The sequence below is a fragment of the Cynocephalus volans genome, chromosome 5, assembly GCF_027409185.1.
Source record: "Cynocephalus volans isolate mCynVol1 chromosome 5, mCynVol1.pri, whole genome shotgun sequence".
Lineage (NCBI taxonomy): Eukaryota > Metazoa > Chordata > Mammalia > Dermoptera > Cynocephalidae > Cynocephalus > Cynocephalus volans.
Window position 1 is genome coordinate 141,766,945 of NC_084464.1, and position 18,775 is coordinate 141,785,719.

Sequence of the window (18,775 nt, forward strand, 5' to 3'; positions counted from 1 at the left end):
GTATATAACTCCTATTTTACATTCATAATGTAAATCATGTTCATATGATACCTATTTTACAATTCATAATACAGATGACATCATATATTTTAATAACATACCTAGAAGTTACAGATATGGACTACTTCCATAAATGATGATTAATCACACAAAGAATCACAATAAATATTATTGACATGATTAAGCTCCACCTTTTGAATTTTTTATTATTTTCTTCAAATGAAGGATCTATATACATATATATACTAGTTATGAATAAAATTCGCCAGGAAAATATGATTTGTATTTCACATAATAGGAGTTTGAATATTATCCTCATTGAATTATGGAGTCATTTGGGAATTTATTTTATGCTTCAAGATAAAACAAATTTAAGAAAATTTGCTAGACTTAGCTCCAGCTGCAGCCTAAATCCTGAACCAGTATTGATTTATACACATACTGAATTGCTTTTTGAATCACTTTTAATGTGAGATATAAATATATAATGTGTATATATATATGTATACGTATGTGTCTATGTATGTTTGTGTGTATATGCATATATACAACATATATATATATATATATATTATAATTTAAAGTCCTGTTCAGAGAAAAATGTTTGTCTTGCATTTCTTAGTCAATCATGAAACTGGCTAATGAAGTAGCTAAGCAACAGCAAGAATAGGAAAACTATTTAGGTCTGCTCTCTCAACAGGAATAAAAAAGTCAGTAAATTCTTTCCAGGTACTGAGTTGAACGGCCAAAATCACAGTGCCATTTCCTGCTTCATGCTGTGCCCATTTAGTAAAACAGAATTCGTCACCATGTTCTTAGCATTGCTTTTCAGAGAGGTCATGCGTACCGCTGATGAACTGAGTAGGTAACTGGTTGATCTCTCTTGATTGGACTTCTTCCCACAACGGAGCTGGCTGTTGAAATGCCTCCTGAAGCTTTCACTGAGTAGGTAAAGAGCAAATGGATTGACACAAGAATTGCAAAAACTCAGAACCCGGGCAACTAAGGTAACCATCATATGGCCTAGAGATGGGTCAATCTCGTTATAGTTAAAAGACCGATACATGTAGAGGATGTGATTTGGAAACCAACAGAAGACAAAGCAGCCCACAAAGACCAGCACGATTTTAGCCAGGCGTTTCCGTGTTTCCATCTGCAAATATAAGGAAATAGTCCTTTTGGTTAAAGTGAAAATGGAGCCAGCCACATCCAAAATCATGTCACAAAAGGAGTCAAACTTATCACAGCATGACATACATCCAAATTACATAAATTATTTACTTCCCTTGTCAACGTGATGACTTCAACAGTTTAACAAAGACTATTTTGGTCACTACACTATTTTTGTTTTAAAATGTTTAACAGTTTATACAAGACTAGATGATAAATTATTGATAAATGGCTATGTCTTCATTATTAAAACTGTGATCCTAAAAAACTCTGCCTTACTTTTAATTATCTTCCTTTTGCTTAAAGTATCATTGTGTTCAGTATAAATATAAATCATTTCTGTTTGTATTAAATCCACTAAATTAATGAACCATAGAATATACTAAAGCTTAGGATTTTTTCAAACATCAGGTTATTTTAAATAGGAAAAAAATAATCTATTGGCACAGGGCTTGACTATTTTTTAACTCTTACTACACAGCAAAAGAACTTGAGATTTAAAATCCTGACTTACATGAATCAAAAGCATCTGACATAACCGTGTATCCTGTGAACATGACTACGTTAGGCCACCTTTATAATTAAAAGTACATTTATCTTTTTTCATGGCACATAAGCTGGACCTAAGTGGGCCTTTGCAGGGCTATGACATAACTACATACAAGGGTACTTCAAAAAGTTTGTGGAAAAAATAGAATTGAAAGATAATATGAATCTTTCCATGCACTTTTTTAAGTACCCTCATATTAGGGGTCCCCGACATCCTTTCTAGTCAAGGCTGAGGTAGGCCCAAGTCTGTTCTCTTCATTCACGGGATTGAGAGACCATGAAGCAGAACACAGAACAGCACTTGCTGGTTCTGACCAGTGCAGCCCCAACACACACACTTACCCAGCTTACCTGCTTTTTGGTATGTTCATTGTATTCTCCAGGTAGATTGTGTGCACTTTTAATCAAGGTCCTTGCAATATGATAATAATAAACGCTAATAATAGCAAGTGGTATGAGGAAATAGACCAAGAAAATGAGCACTGAATGAATCTTTGGATGTAATTCGTCCGTCTGAGGGTAGGGTATACATGCTGTGAAGCTGCTGTTATCCAAGCTCCCGACATGCGCCACTTCTGAAAACACGGCTTCAGGAACCGCCAACAACACGGAGACAACCCAGATGGCCACAGCCTTCACACAGGTCCACAGCACGGCCCCTGACGACTGCATGTCCAGGGGGTTGACGATGGCTCTGTACCTGGGAAGGCAATATGTCTCCAATTAGTCTCTTATAAAGAAAGGAAGAAGGAAATCTTTCTTAGTAAGACTTACCTGTGATTCTACTACTGTGTCTTGAATTAAATATTGATATTAGCTCTTGACATCCTGTTATGGTAGCTGAAGATTTTTCTCCCTTATATTACCTTTACACTAGTTTTGCTCTAGTAATGTGTATTGTCTTGATAAAGTATAGTTAATACATAATTATTGTGGCTAAACAAATATCATTTACGGAAGAGTTAAGTAGTATGCTGTGATGATGTTCTTCCTCATACACATCTCTGACTTTCCTAGAGTTAATACTTGCTCATTTTTCCATTTGTAGAATTTTCCATGTACCTAAATTTAATTTTTTTCTAAATGTTTCTTCACCACCTTCCTGAATAATTGGAGTCCTAGTTCTTGAATCTTTCTCAGTTTTTCCATATTTATCAAGCTCATCATCACCTTCTTCTTGGTTTTATTTTCTAAGATAGTCTGTTAGCTTTAGCTTCAATCCTTTTTTCTAAATGTTTTATTTCTGCTGTCATGTTTTTGTTTTCTAGAAGTTCTTTCTTGTTTTCAAATCATATCATTTCTTTTTCATAGCATTCTGTTCCAATGTTACATGTGTACATTCTTGCCACATACCTATGACTCTAATACAGAAAAAATTTAATCTTTTCTTTCTAGAATAGTTCCAGGTTTTGGTTGGTTGGTTGGTTTCTTTGTGCTGGAATATCTCCCCTAAAGTTACACAATTATTGACTGACAATTCATACTTCAGAATGAAAAACCAAAAACCTGATGATAAATTATTTTTTATGTGGAAGAGGGCAAAGAAAGGGCAGAGAGATGATCACTACAAATAGGTCAATCCTTTTTAGAATACCAGAAACAGCAAAGTGTATTCTGAACTTTCCTCCATGTATTTAAAAAGAAGGGAAATGTTACTTCTCTACCCCATATCTAAGCATAGTATTGCAGAGGCTCCGTCTTCATCTGTTGGGGCTGCTATAATAAAATACCAAAGATGGGTAGCTTATAAACAACAGAAATTTGCTTCTCAAATTTCTGATGACTGGGAAGTCCAGGATCAAGGCACTGACAGATTGCGCGTCTGGTGAAGGCTCCTTCCTGGTACATAGATGGTGCCTTCTTGCTGTTTCTTCACATAGTGGAAGGAGCAAAGGTCTCTCTAGGGTCTTTTTAATAAGGGCACTAATCCCATTCGTAAGGGTCCTACTCTCATGATTTAATCACCTCCCAAAGGCTCCACATCCTAATACCATCACCTGGGGTGTTAGGATTTCAACATATGAATTCTGGGGGAACAAACATTCAGACCATAGCAGGCACTATAACCATAAAGGATGTTGGGAAACTTCAAATATGAATTAAAATGATAAATCTCTCATTCTGATAAGATTGCAGGCAATAGATACAGAATTCTTGGTTTAGGGAAAGCACAAAACCTTGCAGGAATGCAGGTCAAGGATAAGACAGTCCTTTTCAACAGGGTGGATTCTGAGCCAACTCCTATGAGAAAGAAAGGCTAGCCCCCAGGGGTAGTCCCTAAATGATATACATTTGAATGAAAGGGCAGTATTGCAAATTTTACAAAACCAGAAATTATAGTTGACAATAACAGATTACCAAAGTGTCATTATTAGTACAGAAACTTAGCTTTCAATTTTCAAATAATGTTATGCACCAACCAATGTTGTATGTGCATCTTTGAAAGGATAAAAAATACAAAGTAAAGCAATATAAGGCAAATTAATGTGGACGTGATTTATCATGCTTCCTTTAAACATTTATAGAAAATGTGGGGGAGAAACTTCTCAGTGTGAAAACTATTTCATTGAATATAGTAGCATTAAAGGTATGTCTGAAAAGTTGCGTATTTTTCCTTACAAACAGTATCAGAAAGATATCTCTAATTGAAAACCGAATACTAGAGAATAATCAATCAAAAGGCAGATAAAGAGAAACATAATCACTATTCATGTATTAAACATCAATAGATATACCTCATTGATTCTTATTTTGGATCTTGCTTATGATATCTATTTGTGTACAGTCTAAATTTAAGGTAGAGATACAATTAAATTTAATCATAATACAAAATATATAATGAAAATTAGATCATTTCTTAGCTCTTACAAAGTCATCATGACATCCCAAAATCTTCATTTCCACTTTTCCTCAAACCTTTCTAGTTACATTACCCCTAGTTTTTTGTAGTTGTTGTTGTTTGTTTGTTTGTTTGTTTCTTACCAGACTTTCATTTATCAGGAAAGGAATAGGCCAAAAAAGAGTCTAAGTGTGAACTCTATGACAACAGAGTAAGAGGTCTCGCTCACTGTTTCATCTCTAGTACATAACACAATGCCTGGCACATAGTAGGTTCTCAATAAATGATTGTTTAACTAATAAGGAAAATGTGGCCTGAGCCAAAAGGAGGTCACTTACTAAGAGCAACAATGGAAAACTGGGATGAGAGTTGTTGGATACTAGACTGAGGTACAAATGGTGATGAGAAACGGAAGCAGAGTCTAGACTAGCTGCATCAATCTTCAGAATCAAGCAGAGAACTGAAAAAAGATAAAGTGTACTATCAGGTTTCTCTGCAGACTCTCTGATGCAGAATCTCTAGGATGTGAAGTATGAGATTCTGCATTTTCCCAAGATTTTCAGGTGATTCTGAATATCAGCCAGGTTCAGAAAGCACCTTTCAAGAAGACTGAGTGCAGCAGTGAGCATCTTTTCCACAGGCTTCCTGAAAGCTGTCTAGTGGAATGGGTGCACGTTCTGGAGCAGCATTAGTAGTATCTTGAATCCAGCAGAAGTTCCATATTTGCGTGCCCATTACGATTGTGTCACCTCATGCTGAAGACGTTATTCTTATTTTGCAAATGAGAAAAACACTGCCTTATGGGCATGTGTTAGTGCTGTTTATCATTTTTCTCCAAGCAAAACGTTTGGACATACTGAATGCAGGGTTAGCACCCAGCCAGCTACCATAAACTCCAGTCTGGTGCATTCCCTCCTTACAGTGTGTCCCAAAGCTTTCAGATCAAGGTAGATGAAAAATCTTCAAAAACTATGAAGCAGCATATAAATTATGGCAATATTATTAGTATTCTGAGAATTATACGGTGCCTCTCTAATTCAGTTGTGGGATTCCTTCTAGGGAGAAGGGAAAAAGAAATAAGCTGGAAATGTTTGGGATCAATGAGTAAAAGATATCTAATTTATTGGAGTCGAATATAACAACCTTTATCTAACCATAAACCATGTAAATTCTGATTAAAAACTAATAAATTAAGTGCAGAAATTACAATTCATCCTGTTTCTATGGTTATATAAAAATAACCACTGAGCATTTGTCATGGAAGGCAAATTTTCCTTTTTGAACTGTCAACTGGAAAACTCTCAGAAAAACTTATGACTCACATTTTGTGAAAGTATGGGTCATCTTATAATCTTCAGCTTTTATTTTTCCTACCTCCGGTTTTCTCCTTTTTTTGTTCCTGTTTGTGTCTTGTTTGTATCTTTATTTTTAAACTGCCTTAAAGTCTTTTGGAACAAGTTGAAAATGAAATATCATCACCCTGGTACCATGGTTATCTGTAGGGTGAGTGTGGATTATTCTCCAAGGTATGTATGTGTGTCCAGCCTGAACTCTCGAGAAGGGTTAGCAGCACACTCTGAGTGCCAATCTCAGCACCCACTGAGAGGCCAGGGCTTCTTATCATACTGTCTAGGGCTGTGGAGCAAAGAAGAAAACATCTCATGTCAGGGGAAGCTGGTTATCCAGTACAAGAGCTTCAATCAGGAGTTGTGATGAGAAATTGGAAACAAGGAACAGCACTTCCTCCCACTACCAGACAAAGAGTGATGGAAAAGTCCTGTGAAGCCTAGGGAGTATTAGACCTAGGGCCTGTATTCCATCTGCTTCAATATTGTAACAAATATATACTGAAGAGAATATGTTTGCATTGGTATAATATCCAAATAATATTCATGATCCAAGGTTCTGTCTAGTGACTCAGTTATGGAATTAAATCTGATTTTCCTAACTAGCACACAAAAGTTTAAAATTATTAATACATTAGCACTATAATCAGATCTGGTGCAATATTATTTTTGCATTCAATTCAACATTGGCTATTTAATATCAGAAAAACAACACCCAATTCATTAAATTAGTATTAATTCTATTTTTATAGGTTTTTTTTCATTTTTTTAAATGTAATTTACAAATGCATTTTAGTTAACAGTTATATAAGAAGTCAAAATAAGGAATTGATATCTAGTTTTAAATTTGTAAATAAGTAAAATTATGGAGGTTACAGTTTAGCACTAGGAATCTGTGAGGATTTTTCTTTAAAGAAAAAGGATAACTCCATTTGTAAGAGTTATTTGCATTTTAATAGTGGGTCTTTAGAGACAAAAAGGTTTTAAAAAATCAAAGAAATAACATTCTAAGTTTGGAAATGCAGCTACTCTAGCAGATAGAGAGGGAGATATCTCTAACACCAACCATAAGTATGGCTTATGGAGTGCCACCTATCTAATGTCACATCACAGACTTCCCAATATTCCGTAATGGGAGGTAGGAATGTCTGTATGTGTATGTGTGTATGCATGTTCATGTGTACATGTGTGTTTAAAACTGCTAGAAACATGATACGACAGAATATAAAAATACTTTTAATCAGCTATGTAAAGTGAGCAAGCAAAGAAGTACATTTTGAAAATAGTAACCAAAAAAATATATCAGGATAGCTATAAAAAACAAACTGACAGCACCTCTATCACCATTTCAGATCATGCAGTGTCTCCTCCAGCTATAGTGGCTCTCATATGCCTCTGAGGCATGTCTACAGTGAACTCGAATGATCTTTCCTAAGCACGTATCAGTTGAACCTCCTCAAAAGAGTTTGGAAAGTCAAGGATTAATAATCACAAATACCCAACAGCATCACCTGTACCACCCTTTGGCCATATTAAACATGGTTATTTAGGACACAAGGTAGATTCAGAAATACTGTATTTCTTATTTCAGTCTCCGCTATCCAGTGATGCTCTCATCAGTGATATACAGCATTTAAGTTTCCACATTGGTATATGCTTTCCCAAATCTAATTCTCTTCTTGGTTCTTTTTCAATATTACTGTGATTTCTATTTCTTAACTCTCTACTAACAGAGTGGTGCCCCGTGTGAGGAGTTTTTTAAAACTTGTGGGTGAAAGGCAAGCGAGTGAGGCCCCCGGCTGCTCCGTCCTGAAAGAAGGTCGACGAAGGGTGATCAACCAGCGGAGTGGCCCCCGCAACCGCGGTAGTCGCCGTGAAGGAATCCGCCTGCGTGTCAGGGTGAGTACCATAACAGGGGCAAGTCCCTGCACTTCTCTGCCCTGTTGCTCCCTTTGTCCCTTCCTCATGGGGCAACATGGGAGGTGTGTGTGGAAAGAGTGACGAGACAGCCTGCAAGGCTGTAAAGTACATGTTAAAAAGCAGAGGCCTAGAAATATCTGACTCCACGGCCACCAATGCCTGGTGTCATGTGGTGCAGGTAGCCCCTTTGGACACCTTCGTCCAACTTGTTCTCGTATGAGACTTGGGACCGGGTTCAGACCCTGGCCAGAAAGAACGAGATTAGTCACGGGCTAGACCCCCCCTTAGGGTTCTACCTAACCATCTCCATCTATAAAGTTTCGCTTCCATCCTGAGCATCAGGAAGGGGCAGAAAGGGATTGGGTGCAGTTCATTGAGGAGAGAAAACAGGAAACGAAGCTGCCAATGCAAGGCCCTGAGCAAAGTTTAGCCGAAGGAGAGAAAGCGGCACCTGAAGAAGTGGAGGAGGCTAGAAAAACACTCCCGGCAGAGCCGCAGGCTTTCCCTGTCATGGCTCCCTGGGAACCCCCAGCCGTCCGCAGCCCACGGGGGAAGCGGCCCCTCAGGCCTCTCCGGTCAACGTTGTAAAAGAACAAAAAAAGGCTGTTGCCGAGGCCAGGACTTTATCTTCAGCCTTGCAGGCTCAGACACAAAACTTAATAAGGCTTCAAGGCGTTTACCGCCCTGATCCTCTCAGGAAACAATACTTCCCCACCCTTCAAGGGACAATGTTTTGGTTGCAGAAGACAAGGTCATTTTAAAAGCCAATGTCCTAAGGCTAAAGACAAAAAACCCCCTTCATGCTCCCGCCTGAGTGCCATCAATATCAAAACCGGCTGGCACTGGCTCTAGAAGGGTATCTTGGGGTTGTTGATTGCCACTATGGCAACAATAAATGGGTCTCCGCCTTCAAAGAGCTGTCATGGACTAACCCACAGCTTTTTGTCGCCAAACCCCTGGTAGACGCCTACAATGTCTTCACAGACGGTGGCAAATCAGGGGCTGCTGTAATTATTTACAACCCCCCACGCACCACATCACAGGCGGCCCCCGCTACTCATTTTCACCCCTGTGATGGGTCGGCACAATACAAAGAGCTGCTCGCTATACTCCTTCCCCTGCAAAAGGTGCCAGACCCCATTAGCCTTTTTACAGACAGCTTATATGCGGCCAATCTTCTCCCTGGGCTTCCGGGAGCCCACATTCGCTTAGATTGCAATCCCATCTCCTCCCTTATGATACAAGTAAGGAGGACCTTACAAGGCCACAATAACCCTACTTTTGTTCAACACCTTCGGGGTCATCAAGGGATGCCAGGATTTCTAGCTACTGGAAATGCCCAGGCAGACACTCTGGCCTCTCAGGGCCCTAAAATATATACAATAGATAGTGCCAGCCAACTGCACACTTTAACTCATGTAAACTGGCGAGGTCTACATGCCAGGTTTCCAAATATAACTATTTCACAGCTAAAAAGGATTGTACACACATGCAAGTCATGCCTTCCTTATCTGCAAGTACCCCCCTTACAACCGCCAGGGGTCAATCCTAGGGGACTCAAGCCTAGTGTGCTGTGGCAAACTGATGTAACTCACTTCCCGCCTTTTGGGAAACTCAAATATGTTTTTGTGTCCGTTGACACCTATTCACACGTGTGTTGGGCCACAGCACACGCAGGTGAAGCTGCCAAGCATGCAAAAAATCACCTGCTGCAGCGTTTTGCCACCTTAGGGCTGCCAGCACAAATTAAAACAGATAATGGGCCTTGTTTTTCTAGCAAAGCCTTACAAGAATTCTTAATACAATGGAACATTAAACATTCAACGGGAATTCCCTATAACCCCCAAGGACAAGCCATTGTTGAACGGCATCACCAATGCCTAAAAAATCAATTATTAAAACAAAAAGAGGGAGTCACCAGCCCTCATCAGCAGTTGGGACAGGCACTCCTAACTTTAAACATCCTAAATTTTTCCAAAAATGAACCCCTGTCTGCCTTCCAGAAACACTGGTCAGCTCAACCACCGCTCCCGGAAGTCCGAGTGTGGTGGAAAGACCCCTTAACAGTCCAGTGGAGGGGCCCTGACCCATTGCTAACTATGGGTCGAGGGTTTGGTTGTGTCTTCCCCCTCAGTGAGTCAGCCCCTATATGGGTCCCAGCCAAAAATCTTAAGTTCTTGCCAGACACCCAGGGTACTGAGGACCCTGAGGAGTTTATTGTTTGTATGTTTCAGACTGCATTATGAACCCTTTGTGGATGCTCCAAGTGGCCGCCCTCCTCGGGTCAACAAGGACAAGGGCCTCTGCCACCGGGGAAGGTCCCCAGGAGCCAGCCAACCAAACCTGGGAGGTCATACAAGCCGCTTGGAGGTGTCTGTATCACATTTTAAAAAAAAAATCACTAACATCACTTTTTGAAGCTATTTTACAGAATCGACATGGACTAGACTTGTTGTTCTTACAGCAAGGAGGATTATGTGCTGCCCTCAAAGAAAAGTGCTGCTTCTACGCCAACCACTCTGGAGTGGTCAAGGATTCCCTAGCTAAGCTTAGAGAAGGGCTAGAAAAGCACAAAAAAAGAGCGAGAAGCCAATAGTAACTGGTTCCAAAGCTGGCTTTCAAGTTCCCCGTGGCTCACCACCCTGCTGTCCTCCCTGGCAGGCCCCCTAGCATCTTGGGGCCTTAGGCCATTTGCCAGGTTGTGTCCCTTATAAGGCGCAACACCACTTCTCTCATAATGCTCACCCAGGTGGTAGAGAAGGTGGCCCATAATGAAAGCCCTGACAGCCCTTGGGTCAATATGGCCCCTCAAGAAATCAACGCCAATCTCTAAGGCTCTGCCCCGCCCCCGCTTGGCTGGATAGTCAATGACAGGTAAGATTTCCAGAGGGAAACAACCTAAGACGGGCACAGCCACCAGAGGGAATGGAGGCGAGGCTGGGAAGGTTAGCCGCCTCCAGCTGCCTTATTAAAACAAAAAGGGGGAATATGTCTGGCTTTAAAAACTAAGGCCACCTTAAGTGACATTACAAGTGGCACCATTATGGGCCCACGAGGGCGTATTAATGTGGCAGCCTAAGACAGCTCCGGGAGGAAGTAGGGTGGGGGTGTCTGCGGGAACCTTGCCTTAGCCCTTATTGGCCAAATTCGCGCTTTCGCGCTCGAGGTTGCAATAGCCACGCATTGAGACAGGATGCATGCTCCTTGACCTTTAAGCTGATAAGATTATGTAAAAAACCTCCCTTCCCCATTTGCCTTTAAAAGCAAGTGCTTGTGTGATAATAAACGGAACTGCTCGACAGAATCCCCGCCTTGTCTGAGTGTCCTTTAACCGGGCTGGTTGGGGCCGGCGGTGTGCTCACCTTTCTTCACGGATCTCTTCCCCGTCTCCTTCCAAAGGGGACAGGAGGGAAAGAGGAATCTGGGCCCATTCGCTCGCCCACCAAAAGGAACGAGGCTAGGGCTGTACGGGTCGGCTGGTGGTGAACCCAACATCTACCTTTATTTTGTTAGGGAAAGACACTTAAGCCATCCCATGAATATAGGATATGTGGTTAAACAAATAATTGAATTTGTTGTTTAAAAACTCTGGTTTGGGGTTTTGTTTTCAGTTTCCTCTTATTGCAACTACTATTTAATTTTGAAATCAAGGTGCTTCTTGTATTTTGCGGCTACATTTTATGAAATTCTTTCTTTCTAATGCTACGGCCTCTGCAACCTCATTTTTTGTTTTTTTGTTTTTTTGTTTTTACTCTTGGTACTTCGTTTTAAACCTAACTTTTCAGTCTGCTATTAAACAGGAAAGACAATAATTTCTTATATCTGGAAAAGTAACAATGTGGCTTAATGGTGAAGCTTGCAGGCTTTGAACTCAGTCAAAATGCTGGCTTCATCACTCACTAGATCTAAGATCATGAAAATGTTGTGGAATTTCTGGCTTCAGTTTCCTGAACTTTAAAATTGTTCATTTCAAAATAATAGCAATTACCTCATAGCATTGTGAGGATTATAAAATCACACAAAAAATAGCAGAGTTTTAAGTGCAGTTAGTCTTATAACTGTTTCCACATCCACAATAAATCACAGCATTTGGTGAGATAAAGTAAGAGGAAATCAGGTACTAATCAACATTGGATCACTATGTTCTGGGGGGAAAAGCACAGACAACATATAACAAACCATTTCCAATTTATTTTAAGTAAATGTTGGAATTTTTTGTGTAATTTCATCAGCAGTAACTCAAGTTCCTTAATTTATACTTCCAAAACACATGGACCTTGCTGGTAGGTAAGGATAGTCTATGGATCAAGTAGAAGAAGCAGCCCACCTTTCTTTACCATTATTATTAAACAATTCATGCTGTATTTACAAAGAACATGATATACCTGTGAAATTAAAAAAGTCAGTAATTATATGAGGATTAGCATTCTCTGATCTTGGTCAGGGCAGATTTATCTGTGTGTCTTTATGACAATATATTGACAAAACTGGTGTGAAATAAACTCAAGTCTTGGGTCTTGGTATTAATGTCATGTTTTTAAAATGAAAATAATGATAGTAATTTTAACTATTGTGATAGCTAATTATTAAATTTTGTTCTAATCATTAAGTCAATGTTTTTTACTTTCTAATTAAAATGGATCCCATAAAGAAAAGCAACTAAACTAAAAAGTCACATTTTTGTTTTGGAATTCAAACAAAACCTTTTAAGACAGTATAAATGGTGCCTCAAAAACAAAGTGAGGTACAGAATTTACAAAAAAGGCACCCAATTTTCCAACAGTGCACTTTTAGAAATATAACACAAACTAAAAAAGTGAAAAGATTTCAGTTTAAAAAGATAACAGCTCTCAACTTTCCACTGAATTACCGTATTTCCTTCAGTGAAGATTAACTATTCAATGCCAAAGTAATGTAAGGGTGTTATGGCAAATTTCAGGAAATTCAGATCCAGATTCATTTTTCACTAATAATATAATACATAAATTAAAAAGGAGAGTGAACATCACCTTAATTATCCAAGTTAAATTGCTTATGTAAATAGCCTGTCAGCCCCCATTCCCAGGAGAATTAAACCACAACTCCATGCAATGACGCCTACCGAGACATTCTCTCCTGCTTACATGCCCAAAAGCATGATTATAGATATCTTGGAATACTGGCACTGAACCCCGAGTTTTTCTCCTAACTTCCAGAAAGACTTACATTTTGGGGGTCTCAATATCCATACTTGGAAAACAACAAGATTGAGCTAGCTGATCTGCAAGGTAGAATAATAGACACTTCATACCCTTAAGATATGTAAAAAGCAGCCTTGATATCAAAGGTTCATTTTTACAGCATTGTTTCAAGATACTAAAGTCTGGTACCTATCTGTGAAAAATAAAACACATCATTTGCCTTCACGTATTAAACAAGAAAAATGCAAAAATCTTCCGTGTGGAGAACATTTATTATACTAATTATTTTTGCTTCAAATAAATCATAGAACTAATAAATGTAAATAATATTTCCCCTTATTTGGAAAAATCAGAATTAAACATTTGCCTAATATTAAGGCAGATATTCTTACCTAGCAGATTTTTATCCTACTGAATAAGGAAAGTTCACTCCTAAGGTTTTAGGCACACACAAAAAGCTTTGACAAGACAGTTGCACTTTTGCAGTTTACTGTAGGTTTTTTTTTTTAAAAAAAAAAACAGTTAATAAAGATTCCTGAAATGGGGGGGGGGGGGAGAGACACTAGGATGTGCAATTTTAAAGCTACTTTCAGATCAATGCAATTGTAATTTTTTTAAAAAATATTTCTGATATTTTTTCAAGCTTCACGTCTCAGTTTTAACTCTGTTTACTTTCCAGATCCATACAGTCTCTCTCTCCCTTTCCATCCCCAGCCCTTCCTAGAACCCTCTTGCCCCAGGGCACTCTGGGTGCATCCTCTCTCCCTGCCCCTGCTACCCAAGGCTACCTGTGCCCTTACCTGTCGGCACTGAGGGCCGTGAGGGTGAACACGGAAACCCCTACGGAGGTGAGCTGGATGACTGGGATCAGCTTGCAGCCCACCTCGCCGAACACCCACTCGTCAAACAAGTAGCGCGAGGCGTCCACGGGGACGCAGGTGAGCAGCAGCAGCACGTCCCCGGCCGCCAGGTTAGAGATGAAGATGTTGGGGACGCTCCTCATGGCGCTGTTGGTGATGAAGATCTTCACCAGCGTGATGTTGCCCAGCAAGCCCACCGCGATGATGAGCAGGTAGAGGGACGGGATCACACAGCGGATCACCAACTCGGCCGTGGTCCCCCCGGAGGCGAGCAGGACATTCCTTTCGGGCACCTCGGGATCCGAACGGCTGAGATTTGCTCCCCCGGTCAGAGAGAGGTTGGACAGAGACTTGAGAGACATGGTCTCCTTTCCAGAAGAGTCCCCTGGAGTTTTCATGCGCTCAGGTGCCTGAAAAGTGCAGCGCGCACGGTTGGGGCTCATCGATCTGCCTGTCGCTCAGGCAAGTCCACTGCCCGGGGAACGGTCGCGCTGCCCCCCCGGTGCAGAGGAGGACGGGCCCTGGTGACAAGTCCGTCCGCACGCGCAGGGGCTTCCCTTCCAGAAGCTGTGCCTTGGCTCCCGCTAACTCTGAATTTAAACTAAAAAAAAAAAAAAAAAAAAAAATAGGCGGTCGCGTCTTTGTTCTGTCTCCGACGGTTTATTGTCGCTTACAGCCAGCGGAGGACAGCCCTTTGGAGAACAAGCACTTTTCCTCTGGCATTAGTAGAAGTACCCTCCCGTCCGCTCGCGGGCAGCAGAGGTCCTCCTGGCACTGTCCTGAGAGCCTCAGCGGGAACACTGGGAATCAGCGTGGGGCCTCTTTCTCGTCCCATAGCTGTCGTTTCTGCGGTTCCTGCTGTATTGCGTGGAATTACAGGGGAGCCGAATCTTTTCTGTCACACCGTCCCTATGCACATCCATCCTTACACGCCCCAGGCACGAGGTTTGTGAACCTCTGACATTTGAAGGCTGAGCTGGCCAAGTCCATGTTGTTCAAACACTGAATTTAGGAAAGAGAACAAGTGATAAAAAGTGAAGTAAATGAACGGAACTCTCAACCCACTCTTCCTGTTATCCACTATCCTTACCTCAAATATAGAAACTTTTGGCACGCTATTTTTAAATTTGCATTTTTATTGAAATATAATGTGCATAAGGTACACATTTCTTAAATCTAGCCACCGTTCAGAATCAGCAACCTAACCACCGTTTCCCAAACTAAATAGCTATTCCGCCTGTTATCATCTTCCATTAGTTTACCTGTGCTTGAGCGCCACAAATGGAATCTTCAGCATACATTCTTGTGTCTAGCTTCTTTCACTCAAAGTTGTATCTGTGAGATCCACCCATGCTTCTGCATGTAGCATTTCTCGTGGCTGTGTAGTATTCCATTTTATAAGTATATCACTGCTTATTTATCCACTCTGTGCTGAATGACATTTGGATACTTTATCATTTTAGCCAGTCTGTATATTTCCATGAAAATTATTGTACATGTCTTCTGATACACATTTAAATAAGCCCCAGGTGCGGATTTGCTAGATCACAGTGCTTGAGGATGTTCAACTATAGTAGAAATTGACAATTTTTCAAAGTAAATCATGAACTTTTTGGGGGGGGGGGATACTTGCTTGACAGTATCTATTAAGGGTAAATATATTTAGTCCTACGACTGAGCAATGCAACTCCCAGGTATATACCCAAGAAAATTGGATACACTATTTCAAATAAGATGTCCCTAAGATTAAAATAACTTCTCAAATCACCACTGAGTCTAATATAAACCGTTCAGAAATGGTGGCTCAGTTCTGGAGTAAGCTAAATAACACCCTTTTCTTTCTTTTTTTTTTTTTTTTTTTTTTTTGTTTTTTTGGTGTTTTTTTTTTTTTATTAATACTTTTTTTATTCTGGAAAAGCAAATGAAAGTCATGTTCATATAAACACTGACATTACAAAGTACAGGGAAGAAGGGATGGAAGAAGGAAACAAGGAAACAAAACCTGCTACAAATCCTGCTAATACTGTCTCACCCAACAAGAACACTCTTTTCATTAGTAAAAACATTTGTCTAGTTCTTGGTTAAAGGATAAAATTGTATGATAACAAGAAACTCAGTCAAGGAATACCTACAATGATCTAGCCACAAGCTGGTAAAATGTGCACATATGCAAAGTCATTTGTAAATTAAGCAACTTTTTCAGATATTGCCCACCAAGAACAGTGTTTCATTGTCATAGTTGAATTAAACAAGGCAAATTTTTGTGTCATAATCAATTCTATGTTTTCTAACTCAATTACAAGTCCTTAATGTACTCTTCTTGAATTTTGCTACTTATAATAATGCACTATAAAGGTAAGATTGGCTAAATAGAATGCTCATATACATAGATTTAAATACGTATAAATTTCTATTTATATAAAACATATATACCAAGACAATATTACATATAAGTTGGGAGATGTCTCTAGGAATTTTATCTCCAAAACTATTTAAGTTTTCTCTTTTAACAACCAATCTCATTATTTCAAATAAATTACTAGAGTAATTTTCTAAATTATGAAATGTCTCAAACTCTCAAACTGTAACTATCCCATTTCAATATTTCATGTGACGATATATTGGAATCTAAATTACTGTATGAATTTCTATAACCTCCTCTGGTTGTGTCTGCATGACCCTAACTATTTAGATAAGAATAATATTTAATCCTCAAAATGAATTGACCAATCTAATTGGCTGGCATTGTAGAAACAAGGTATCGGAACTGAATTCTTTCCACTTCAAGTAAATATATATGTATTTACTCAAAGGCTTGAGTTCGTGGTAGTGAAGAGTATAACTAACACTTTAATAATAATGACTTTACTGATACCTTATTGGAATAAATATAATAAAATTATTATGGTTATGTAAATATTATTTAGGCACACTATGAAATTATGTATAGGAACAAGAGTATTGTCGCATTTTTATGGAATCAATATAATCAGAAATAACCACCTACTGAAGGGACAAAGTGTTTTATTGTATTTAATGTGCCATATGCCATGTTAGGCTCCTTATACTCATTTCTCATTTAATGTTTATAAATATTCTTAGAGGTAAGCATTTGAGTCTTAATTTTACACATGACACAATTAAGACTCATAGAGGCAAGATAACATGACTAAGTTTAAAAAGACCTCAGTAAAACTGTGTGTTGAAGCTTACTATTTTTGACTTCAATATCTGTTGTATTTCATTGATCCTAGAGAAAAAAATTGTGTAAAAAATTGTGCTTTCTATAAAATTGAAGGACACATTTTAATCCTGAGGTATTAAATGTGTATAAAATATGCATTAGACAATTTACTGCCTTAATATAAAAACTATTCAAAGCTCTGTTCTTGCTGTTTCAAATTCATTGGCGTGAGTCTTAGTTATCGTGTAAATGCACATGAGGAATTTGAAATTTAAACCTATTTCATACTTGTCAGGTACCCACTCCAATGTATCTATCCTTCAGTGTATATTATGAAGGAAATGTTAAATATTATACTTATGAAGACATTTTATAGATATTTCCTTAAGATCATGAACAAGATAAAGATACCCACTATTATCACTGTTATTTAACAGAGGAGAGGCTTCTCCAGCCAATGCTATAACAACAGAAAAGGAAATAAAAAGCATAAAGTTTAAAAGGAAGGGGATGCTAATACAAAGGCATAATATTAAAAACAGGGTGGAATTAGCACAAGAATAGAAAAAAATCAATGGAAGAAAATAAAAAGCTTAAAGAGAATTGCATGTAGACAAGGAAATTTAATATTAAAAAGTGTGCTGCAACAGACGAACACAGAAAAATATAGGCTACCTAATGTATAATACTGGGAAAACTGGTTCATACGCAAGAAGAATAAAACTGGGTCTCTGTGTAAAACCACATATAGTGTTAGATTTCCAGTGTATTAAAGGTCACAGTGTGAAAAGTAATCTGGGAAAGATAATGAAAGAAAATCTCAAAGAATATATATGAGGCCAAGGGAGTGGGTAGTGATTTCTACTTCAAGTCAAGATGGGAGTAATAGATAATACATTAAACAAGTAAAGAAAACAGACAAAACAGATGACACAGTGGTTTTTAGACATTGAACAAGAGGCAGCACAAAATAGTAATCCATGAGATAGGGTAAACAGATGAGGTGAGCTCTACAATTGCTCCAACTTCCTGTCTAGAGAAAGAGCGTTCAGGCCATACACAAGAATAAGAAACCCAGAGTGAGTTTGGAATTCTCTTTAACTTAAAGAGATGGAGTTGGGATTTCAGGGAGACCAAGATGGCAGAAATTTGCAGGGCAGAGTACTAGAAAAAGAGAACTGCACAGAGAGACAACAAAGCATTCCCCCTTCAGTTTTCACCTAAATATTTATTTCTGAATGTATGTGAGAAATCAGCTAAGGCTTAAGAAAAAACTACCCAAAAGAAATAGGTAAAAAAATGATCTACAGATTAATCAGCACTTTAAATGAGTTGTATAATCACCAGCAAGAATATAAAAGCCTTGTAACGAACAGGGCTTTGGGTAGAGTACTCAACAGGATATTGCGTCTGTATTTAGGAAAAATTAGGCACAGACTAAGGGTTTCTCTGATCTTGCCTTCCAAGCTCAAAAGCAAGGATTGAAATAGTAAAACTGGTTCTAAGAAACTTAATGGCATTTCGAGATAAAATTCAAGAGTATTTAAAGTGATGTTTAAACTATGCAGCACCCAAGAAGAGAAAATCAAAATGTCTAGCATGCACTGAACAATTACCAGACGTGAAAGTCAGTAGGAAAGTATGACTAATTCCGAGAACAACAATCAGTTAATTGAAACTAAGCTAATAATGACACAGATGATACAATAAGTAGATAATGGCATTAG

At 38.9% G+C, this 18,775-nt stretch overlaps 1 protein-coding gene across 1 annotated transcript; it reads right to left on the reverse strand.

Annotated features, from left to right (window-relative positions):
• Positions 1 to 751: 751 nt before the first annotated feature.
• NMBR (neuromedin B receptor) lies at positions 752 to 14,226 on the reverse strand. The gene is made up of 3 exons (XM_063098180.1): positions 13,805 to 14,226; positions 2,071 to 2,419; positions 752 to 1,153 (listed from the first exon to the last, which is right to left on the reverse strand). Exons 1-3 carry the CDS (start codon positions 14,224 to 14,226, stop codon positions 752 to 754), a joined length of 1,173 nt encoding a protein of 390 aa, XP_062954250.1.
• Between the last annotated feature and the right edge of the window lie 4,549 nt (positions 14,227 to 18,775).